This window comes from Symsagittifera roscoffensis, chromosome 2, assembly GCF_963678635.1.
Source record: "Symsagittifera roscoffensis chromosome 2, txSymRosc1.1, whole genome shotgun sequence".
In the NCBI taxonomy this organism is placed as follows: domain Eukaryota; kingdom Metazoa; phylum Xenacoelomorpha; order Acoela; family Convolutidae; genus Symsagittifera; species Symsagittifera roscoffensis.
The window spans coordinates 83,719,617-83,730,720 of NC_087063.1; the positions used below are offsets into that span (position 1 = coordinate 83,719,617).

Consider the following 11,104-nt stretch of genomic DNA (forward strand, 5'->3'; position numbering starts at 1 on the left):
AATGCGAGTCTAACTTGACTCTCTCGACCAGGTTTCGTCTTTCATCTACAGTTATTGAAGCGACAAAAACAGGAAAAAATTTTTTGCATGTGACAAACACGGAAAAATGTTGAGCTGACTTTTCTTAGCTTTAAAACCAACTAGTTTACCATCGCGGTATCCGGGCAGAGGGTTTTCATTAGCGAAATCATTGGAAGCGAAACTTTGATTCTTTGACAATGAACGCTCGATATATTTCGCTATAATAACGCGTAAGCGGAGTTTTAATCCGTCTTAGAAATCGTTTCAAATTAGTTGATGGAAGCTTTATTGCCATAAATGAAATTTTACTAGGAGCGAAATTTATCACCTTGTACTTTATTTGGTATGTGGAAAGGGATTCTCACAAAAATTCTCAAATTTGGAAAAAGTTTCTGTCTTTTTTTACACTTTTTTTTTCATGCTATTACTGCTCCACAGACCTTAAAGGGTAGTCGAAACATTCAGGACTTCGCCCTGATACAAGCAATCTTGTTCCTACTTTCGTAACGAAAATAACGAAATTTTTATTCGGGTTGGTTTTTTCTACAGACAAATTCTGACTTTTTGAATAGCCATTTTTGACTCCAGTCAGCCCTCTCACTCAACTTCTCCGCTCTTTGCTTTTAGTTTAATCTCATTTTTCGTCCTCTACTTTTTCTCTCCTTTCTTCGAAATGTGTTCAATCATAACGCCACCCATTTTGGTCACTGGAGTTTTTTTTAGTATCTGTTGAAAACGATGATGGAGTGAGGTTAAATTCCAATCTTAATTAACAACCGTTTCTAAAAAGATCATAAGCGACAACTGAAATACGAGATTACCGAAGGTGGCAAACGCTCTGAAGGTAAATGCCTGTCAACTAAGTCTAGCACCGGTGTAAGAGAGTAGTTGATTGACAGATAGAATAAAGAACATAAACTAAACAAGAAGTGAACTAGTTTAATCACTATGACATTGCCGCTCTTTTGAAAATGAACTTGTATAGGTACAAGGACTGATAGTTAAGTAATCAGCAGGTTTGTAATGAAAATTTAAAGATTCAGCATGTTAAAGAATAATGAGATGAAATAACTAACGTAAATGACTCAGTATGAAGTTAAGGTACTCAGAATGTTTTAGGGTTATTTGAATACTAAGTTTAAACTTTTGACTGATCCAGTCAGCCCTCTCCCTCAACTTCTCCGCTCTTTGCTTTTAGTTTAATCTCATTTTCCGTCCTCTACGTTTTCTCTCCTTTCTTCGAAATGTGGTCAATCATAACGCCCCCATTTTAGTCACTGCGGTATGCTTCCTTCCACTCCTGCGTGACGTTGCTGATTCGATACCACTATTCGAGTCCTGGCTTGAAGAGGAAACCAAGCGCTTCTTTTTCTCTCGTTATGCCGCCGTTCCTCCGGATTTTTTTTCCTTCGGATTTTCTACCACCGCTCGTAGATTGCACCATTGGTGCCGTTTCATTTCCGATTCTTTCGTCGTTCGCTATTTTTCTGCCATTCGCTCGCTCCGTCGCTCCGCTGTTTGATCGCTCCGCCATGAACGTTTCCACTTCTTCAATCTGCCCGCTCGCCTCGTTAGATTTTTCTTGCGTTTCGTTCAATCGCTCCGGTTGTTGTTCAGCCTCCGGATTTTCATCCACTTTTGTTCGAGATGCTGGTATCTTCCCCATTGCCGTTCTCCACGTTATGAGCGGTTGATAGTTCTCGTCATCCAAATCCGTGTCGTTCGTCTGCTCGAAACTTATCCCCTGCACGGCTGGGTACTTCGGGCCCTTGGCGGCCAATTTTTTCCGCAAGTCTCGTGGCGTCGGTGGTTTCGGAACATTTTTCCTCGGCTACTTGGAGGCTTTTGCCGGCGATTTCTTAACTGCAACCCTAGATTTCTTAAGCAGATGCCCATTACTCATCGTTAACGTATGTTTGCTTTCCCCGATTATGCTATTTTTTAGCAATCTATACCTTTTAGTGTTTTTATCGCCGGTTCGCTGATACACTGACACCGATGGCCCCGCTGTTTCGCCCATAGTCCTTGCCATCGGCTCGTCCTGTTGATTTATGGCTTGCTGATCCGTTAACAGAAGAGGGTGGTTTTGTCTATTGCCATACTCAGAGCCCGATCTAGCTCCCCAATTTGTATCCGCCGTGCTGGGCATGCCTTGTACTGTTGGATCTCGTTCGTCTAAACAAGTAGATTGAAGTTTAATTCGGCAAAAATTGTATGTTTCGACTGTCTGGACCACAAAAAAGGTTTATTTCGACTTTCTCGAATAAATTTTGTTATTATTCAAATTTTTCGACGCAAAAAAAAACATGCTCGACTTGGTTCGACCCTGTTTAGATATATTTCGTTTTTCTGGACCAAAATATATTGGACATGTTTTGATTTTGGTTATTGCTAGAGATCAAGTAAATTAGTGCAAATGCGTAAAGCGATGAGCTCATACAGCTCGTATGTTAGTGTGCAAAGTCTGCGCTATTGGATAATTTGATCAAAACTGTGAGCAACACTAGATGACAGTGTTCAAACCTCAAACAACAAAGAATTCTTTTTCGAGGCTACCTTGACCTCTGGGACAAGGTTTGACTTTCCCTCCTTTGGGACAAGGTTTGGGACAAGGTTTGATGAAAAAAAGAAACAAAAGTTTTTCTCATTTTATTTTCGACCACCCAAATAAATTCCATCAAAATTCATTGCAAGAAGACGAAACCTGCCTAAAAAAACACAACTCTTGACCTCAATTATTATGTCATTTTTTCGAATACTTTTTTTTCTACACAGTAGAATTTTTACTTTAAGGCTCCGGAAACAACAATCAAATTCACAATGAAATTAACAGGTGAAAAACAAAAATTTCACAGGTGAAAAATATTCCCATTTTGTAGCCATGGATAAATAATTCGCAGGCAGTTTTATAAAACCCTCCATTTTGCAAGCAAAGAAATTGCAACATATTTGAAGAAAACGTTTTTCGCACCAAACACACTTTTTCAATTTTTCTTCAATCACAGAGTTCAAATTGTCTCATTTCAAACAAAACAACTTGTTAAACCAATCAACCGACCAAAAAACAAGCTTATTTTGGCGAAAAAAAATCTTTCTAATGGCGAGATATTTATTTTCCTTTAATTGAAAGTCGGAACAATAACACAAAATATAGCTACGAAAAGCCAAACCACTATTCATTTACGAGATTAGAAAGCATACTTAGAAAAAAATAAAGCTCAAGTTTAAAAAAATTATCCGTATCATTGCTCATGTAAAATACAGAGTGCCGGGTTTTGCGTCCAGCAACATTTTAATGAGAGCAAACAGTTTGCCTGAAACTTTTTTTCATTTGAGTCATAGTCAGATTACTACGCCGCTTACACATTAACGGCAAACTTACACGTTAACAGAAAACTAAAAAAATTTGCGCCCATCAGTTCTTCTTCATTGGCCGCTTACTCGTTAAAAGACTGTTGAAAATTTTGCGCGCATTAATTATCGTTTTTTGGCCAAATTGGATTTTTATAAACCCCAACTACAATTCAATACTTTTTTGAATTTTGAGGCATCAAGTTTTTGATAAATTCCGTCAAAACTTGTTGAAAGTCGAAATTTGCCCAAAACACAAAAAAAACTGGACCTCATTTATGAAGTCATTTTTTCGAATAGTATTCTTCTACACTGTTGATTTTTCAATTTAAGGCTCCGGCAACAACAATCATATTCACATTAAAACGTTATGCTTTTTCGTTTTTTTTTCGGCCCACCTGCGATTTCTTACTAGTAGTTTTTTGGGATCTACTCTACAACCCCCCTTTTAAGAAAGGGTTGAGATTGTTAAGTAGATCAAAATGGTCAATTTTTTGAACCAATCAGAATACAGCAATATTAGATTTCTCATTAGAAAGCTCAGTGCTATTTTACTGTATTTATTTATAGGGTGAAGATTCTCAAGTAGGTACCATAGGGGGAAGGAGATTGTGTCTAATTAAAAAAGTAAATTTTTTTTTATAAGTATTTATAAGTATTGATTATGAAAAAAGTGGAAAATAAAATTGAAATTCTTAAGTTGTGTTGATTAAAGGGGTTGAAAAAGGGCTCATCTTTTGTCTTCATTCCAGAACTTGTATTATCACTCTTTTCGGCGATTGTCTTCATCAACTAATATTTACGTGAACCCATCAGTATGCATAGTTAGCCAACTAATTATATGGTTTTTTTCCGTAAAATCACGCATTAGCCACAATAACACGTAAAACAAACATAGAACTCGATATTTTGACAGGTGGGATTACTAGGAAAGAGCCAAAACTTTTAATAGCACGCCTTAATGATTTATAATTTTCAGTGCGTAAGATACTGGAACAACCGTGTTTAGACTAAACCCTTGGTTTTTGTTCCGACTTCAAAAAAAACGGAATGTTTTTTATTTATTCAGTTAATTTTCGCCGATCGAAGTAATAGTTTTCAACAAATTTTTTTAAAACCCAATTGAAGATATCGACTTCTTGAGTTCAAGTGTAATAAGATATTTACCTCCGATGTTTTTTGTAGAGCTCTGGGGAATGAAAATTGCCAAATTGGCCTTGTTGTAGAATAAATTTTACGCGCTTTGAAGAGTTTATTCATAATGCTGAGAGCGTAACGCGAATTGTTTCTGCGTGGCGAATTATCCCGCACAAAAAAATCGTTCCAAATTGATTGAGGCTAGTTAATCGGTCGTATTAGTTTTGTACGATTCAAAATTTTACACTTTGATTTCGTCGAAAATTTATAGATTTTTAGTACTTTCTTCTCAAAAGCTATTCGAAATTAATTAAAGCACAGTCGGACATTCAGGGCTTTGCGCTGATATACGAGCAGTCTTGTTTGTTATAACGTATGAAGAAGAAAAGTGTGCGGAAACGTTGATTTTATCGCATCAAGCAAATATTCTGTAGTTTGGCTCATTTCGACTCACATTGCATATTTTCCATTTTTTAAGGTTGCTTCACGTGTTATTTCAGTTCACATTATGACCGAGTGAAATTGAAATTGCTTTATGACAAGGTGAAAATGGTTTTTTAAAACAGATTTTCAAATGTGGGGCGAAAGTGGAAAAGAGCCAGTAATTCTTCTTAAACCATTTTCAATATGAAGAAAAAATGGAAAATTTTGCTAAAAAGACCATTAAAAGGGTTCACAGTTTGGGTCTTTCCCATTATACCTATTCTGGCCTTTTTTATAACTTTTTTATAACTTATAAAAACAGGAAACAGAATCGGTTTAATTCAAGAGAATCAATAAACGGCATTGCATTTATTAATAATTTTTTTTAATAATTTTATAATAATTTAATAATTTTTTATTGCATGGAATTAGCAACAACATTACACGTATCAAGTTAAAAAGTGGGCTTGTTCATGCCCTGATTTGTGTGATTTATGTGTTTTTTCACAATGAGTTCATACTTAGTTCACGCAGTTTAATTAACAGAAACTCAATTGCAAACAAATTTTGAACCGATTAAAATATTAGCATTTTATGTTCTGTCAGGTTCGGCTCAAATAGGATTCTCAAATGAAACGACTTAGGTGAGAATCGAACCCACGCCGAACTCCCCGGAACGCACTATGTATACGCTGAGCTATATAGCTGATTTTGATAAGCAAACTATACTGGCTTTATACTATACTTTCATACTTTAATGCTATGTAGCATTAACATCCTCCACGCCCGAAGGAGCGAGAAACGGAACGAGCTTAACGAGCGGCCGAGTGTAGTTTCCGGAAACGGTCCTTAGGTTTGCGGAACGGGCGGTGTTGTCTTTGCCGCAGTTTAGCGACGTTATGCATGCTAGTGGGTAGTGGCCCCTAGGGCTAGTGGATTCAACTAACCACACCATATCTCCCGTTTTCAAAGAGTATTCGGGAGGAGCATGCCACTTAACTCTTTTTTTGAGTGTAGGGACGTACTCACTTGATCATCGCTGCCAAATTGCGTTTGCGTACGAATGCGCACGGGCATAGCGCTTAGAGTGAGAATAGTTTTCACTCGACCTTAGAGACGGAAACGTTAGACTGTGCTGACTTAAGAGGAAATGATTCGGCGTCAAAGCTTCAAGACTATCGGGGTCGTCAGAAACGGGAGTGAGTGGACGGGCGTTTAGTGAACCTTCAACTAGGCACATGGTTGTGTTCAAAATCTCGTCAGTCAACTTTCTTGACCCTAAGATTGCATAAAACAAACGCTTACAACTGCGCACCATTCGCTCCCATGCTCCACCTTGATGTGGTGCACTTGACGGATTATACTTCCACTTAATGCCTTTGTGTACGAGCGACAGTGGAGCTTCTGCGTTCCAATTTTTGATGCACAGAAGAAGCTCTTTTTCGGCTCCTACAAAGTTTGTTCCGTTGTCCGACCAAATTATTGAGGGTGTTCCTCGCCTAGAAATAAAGCGCTCGATAGCCATCACACATGAACTTGTGTCCATGGATGGAACCAACTCAATGTGAATTGCGCGAGTCGTTAAGCAAGTAAATAGAAAACCCCAGCGTTTCTCGGAAGATCGACGAATGGTTACATGAAATGGTCCAAAATAATCGACGCCGCAGTTCGAGAACGGTGGCTGGCGGTAACCTAGACGCTCCGCGGGAAGGTCAGACATCATTGGAGTAACGGTTTTCGCTTTTCGCTTTCTACAGCACACGCAATGTGTTTCAATAGCTCTTAGTGCAGATCTTAAGCGTAGTACAACAAATTGCTGATGAATGACGGAACGAAGGTAGTCGACTGACTGATGTTCATGCTTAATGTGATAAAAACGTAGAAACAATCGGATTAGGCGATGGCGGCTATCCAAAATTATTGGATGGCGAGTTTTGAATGCGGTTGCAGAGAGACGTTGGATACGGCCGGTAGATCTAATTGAACCGTTCGGCCCGATAAAAGGCGAATACGATGATATACGGCTCGACGTTTTCACAATTTTTCCAGCTGCTAATTGTTTACTTTCAGCTGGGAATGACTCTAACTGCGAAAGTTGCAAAAGTTTTTCCTCTGAAATAACAAGTTCTGCTGGATCAATTACGGCCTTATCTGGTGATCTGAAATGTCTATGCTTAGGTGAGAGTCTCAACATATATGCGACCAGTCGCTTTATCTTGGAGAAGGAGCTATACTCTTCCCAAGGGAAGGAAAAGTCAGTCGAAACTGCAGTGCACAGAAAATTGGAAGAGACCTCTAAACCCTCGTTTAGTTCGTAGACCGGACCATCCAGGCGAATTTTGTCAGTAACTTCCCTATTTGGATTGAAAGGCCAATCAGAAGTTTTCAAAAAGGAAGGGCCGTTTACCCAACTGCTTTGCTTGAGGGAGTCAGCAGTAATACCTCTAGTTCCGGTGTCAGCGGGGTTGTCTCCACTCAAAACATGGAACCATTGGTCAATTGATGTTGACTCCGGAATCTCGGCTACTCGATTGGCTACAAACACGGGCTGTTTGCTTGTCGAGTTCAACCATTGAAGGACTGTTGTGCTGTCAGTCCGCATGAACACTTTAGAAATACTCAGTGTCAGAGCTTTCTCGATATCATCCTTCAGGCGACTGGCAAGAAGCGCAGCCTGAAGTTCCAACTTCGGAATTGAAAGCATCTTCATCGGGGCTACTCTTGCTTTACCGAAAACAAACGCTAGTTGACATTTGGAACAGGCGTTTTTCTGAGCTCGAAGGAATGCTACAGAACAGAAAACGTCCCATGAGCTATCACCGAACATGTGCAGCTCAACCTCATCTACTGAGAAGTCAAAATAGCAACGAGGTATTTTGAGTTGCCCTAAAACTGGCAAGCCAGAGTGCCATTCAGTGAATCTGCGGCACAACTCAATTGGCAGTGGGTCGTCCCACTGTTGGCCACTCAATCTCCAGATATCTTTCAGTAACAAACGTGCGCGTACGGTATATGGGGCGACAAGACCTATGGGGTCGAACACGGAGGACACAAAACTAAGGACCGATCGCTGCGTAACAGAGTCTTTGAGTTCGCGGTTGACTCCTCTGCTCACAACCAACGTATCGGTGACGTGGTCCCATTTGAGACCGAGAACATGCGATGCGGTTTCCGGATTAATCGCAGCGGTAATAATTTCCTTACTGTTGTTAGCGCTGGTCTTAGGGGGATTTAGTTTCGAAGACAAACTGGGAACGTTGCTAATAAATTTTGTAAGATTAAACCCACCCAACTTAAGCAGTTCAACTAAACTGCGATTTAACCTTAAAGCAGTTTCTGCGTTTTTCACAGACCCAAGGTAGTCATCCATGTAAAAGTTGTTAAGCACGGCGCAAGCGGCATCGGGTTAACGTTCTTGGTTATCGACGGCTGTTCGGCGAAGAGCATAGTTAGCACATGTCGGAGAATCTTTCGCTCTAAATATATGCCTTGTATATTGAAATACACTCACATCTGATGTGGGGTCCTCCCGCCACAAAAAACGCAAGGAACGTTGATCGCTTTCTAGTAAGCCGACCTGCATAAACATGCCTTCGATATCTGCGGAAATTGCGTATTTGTGCTCTCGGAAGCGCATTAAAACGAATAAAAGGTTCTGAAGCAGATCGGGGCCGACTAGAAGGGAGTTATTCAGTGAATTGCCGTGAAACCTAGAAGCACCGTTTTAAAACGCTCGGATTTAAAACTGGGTGGTGCGGTACGTACCATTCTCGGTCTGAACGGTTTTTTGAGTCGTGAGGGCTAACCGGGACCACGTAACCCTTCTCGACATCACTTCGGATATCTGATGCGTATTGAGTTTTCAGGTTTAAATCTTTCTCTAGACGCTTTTTAAGAGACTTAAGCTGGACTAACAAGCGTAAAAGTTATCGGGAAGATAAATATTGTCAGCAGCCCAGAGCATTCCGACAATATAACGACTGCCATCATGAATCGTGGTAGAGTCAAGAATTTTTTGTGCACGTTTATCAGCTGAGGAACGGGGATCAGCTTGTTTAAACGTGCCATACGACTCTAGCTCGTACCATTTCTTCACTTGGTCAGCAAGTGCTACGTCTTCAACATTGCACTTGAAAGTGGTGGCTCGAACACCAATTGGTGATGGAAGTGGGCCACTGAGAACCCAGCCAATGGGCATACGGACAGCGACAGGAGTGTTTTGATTTCGTCCTTGGCAGTATTCGAGAGGCTTGATTGCATGAAAGACATCCTGCCCTAATATCATCTCAACGTCGGAATAGTTGTAGACAATAGGTTTAATTGGCTGTAGATGTGGAAACCTGTCTTGGAGATTGGTAGCGTCAATCGTTTTGGAACCAACGCTCAAACTTTCTTTCACAAACGGCGTAACCCTAAACGAGTATTCATGGTGGTCGAATTTGGCAAAAACATTCACTTCGACTTGTTGCGTGGGAACGGATTCCGTCGAATTGAAGCCGTTTACCAGAATATCTAGCTGTTGGCCAGTTAAATTTAAAAGCTGTGCTAGGCCCGCCGAGACCCATGAGTGGGTACAACAGGAATCGCACATTACAAGAGCAGTGGTCACCTCTGTGTGTGAACTTATTTCCAATTGAAGCACAGGAAGGAGTCCCGTTAGTTTCTTGTAAGACGACGAACCGGCTACGTTCGATGACGAAGTTTGCGGCTTATTCCGGTTCGGCGGGGCGGTACTGTTTGAATTCGAATGGCTTGTATTATTGCTATTATTTAACTCTTTGTTTGCAGACCTTAAGCTGAAAACTTTCTCAGCACCATGTAACAAGACATTATGGGTGCTTTCACAACCAGGCTTAGTGCATTTGCGGGCTTTATGGCATTTTCGGAACATGTGGTCAGGTTGAAAGCAAGCAAAACACAACCTATTTTGTGCGGAGAATTGAGCTCGTTGAGTTGGGGTCTTTTCCTTAAACACAGAACAACTCCAGAGTGGGTGTTTACCATTGCACTGGAGGCACGGAGCATAAATTGGTTTTTCAACTTTTGAAGCAGCGGCAAAAACTTTTGTAGATGGTTTATGGAAACCAGTCTTTGGAGTCTCCTCAGGTCGTGACTTATTCTGGTTCACACGCATAAGTTCATGTGCCTCAGCCTTGTCGCGGAGCCAATCATTAAAGTCTAAAACGGTTGGCTGTCTCCAACATTTCTTTACAGAGTGGAGAGACCATGATTCTTTCATATTTGGAGGCAATTTTGAAATAACTTGATTCAAAACGGATGTACTCTTCATTTCATACTCATATCCTAACGATTTTAAAACTGCGACAAGACTGGATATACAGGAAGCGAAACTGATAATGCTTTCTGAATTGTGCATTTTGAGAGGTGGAAAATTCGAAAGTTTTTCAAGATGAGCTGCCACAATCGTCTGTGGTTGTCCAAATTTCCTCTCTAGAGTTTTCAAAGCGTCCTTGTAGAATACTCCACTGTAAGCGAACTCGGCAATTGCATTCTTCGCTTTGCCTGAAACGAGAGTTTTGAGATATGTCAATTTGATATCATCACTTAAAACTTTTGCATCGATTGCACTTTTGAACTGACCAAACCATTCAGGCCACTGCAACGGATTTCCGTCGAAAGAAGACAATTTCCATTCAGGCAAGGACCTTTCTGGCTCAGTGTCAAGATTTCAGCTAGATCTTGATTTGTGATTGGTTTACTGCTCGAGGACGTAAATGGGCCATATTGTTTGTTCTCATTTGTATAAGGCACCATCAGCGATTTTGAATAGATTGCGGCGTCTAAAGTTTTAGGATCACCGACATAAAAAGTTGTTCCTCCGCTAGAGAACGGTTGAACATTCGATGGCTGTGTGACATAATATGAGTTAGGGGAGAAGGTGACTGTTGTATCAAAACAATTATACAGCCTAGTATCAAAACAATTATAGCCCCCCAGCCTAGTATCAAAACAATTATAGCCCCCCAAACATTTCCCATTATAGACCCCCCAATCATTCCTTTTATAGCCCCCCCCCCAAAGGTTTCTAATTAAACTAATAGCCAGATCAAATAATTTTTGATTACACATTTGCATCACTAATATGTTTGTGGAATTGACCAATATTTCTCATTATTTTTTGTACACTTCCAATTTTTTGTTATTGCAATAT

General features: G+C 40.3%; 1 protein-coding gene across 1 annotated transcript; it reads right to left on the minus strand.

The window, feature by feature from the left end:
- Window positions 1–1,852: 1,852 nt before the first annotated feature.
- LOC134840027 (uncharacterized) lies at window positions 1,853–8,302 on the minus strand. The gene is made up of 2 exons (XM_063855654.1): window positions 7,375–8,302; window positions 1,853–2,196 (listed from the first exon to the last, which is right to left on the minus strand). The coding sequence occupies exons 1-2, from the start codon at window positions 8,300–8,302 to the stop codon at window positions 1,853–1,855; spliced, it is 1,272 nt and encodes a 423-aa protein (XP_063711724.1).
- Between the last annotated feature and the right edge of the window lie 2,802 nt (window positions 8,303–11,104).

Coding starts and splice junctions, on each gene's coding strand:
- LOC134840027 (XM_063855654.1), bottom strand. CDS start 8,302: ATGGATGACTACCTTGGGTCTGTGAAAAACGCAGAAACTGCTTTAAGG. Junction 2,197..7,374: donor CGCTGACACCGGAACTAGAG/GTATTACTGCTG, acceptor CTACTTGTTTAG/ACGAACGAGATCCAACAGTA.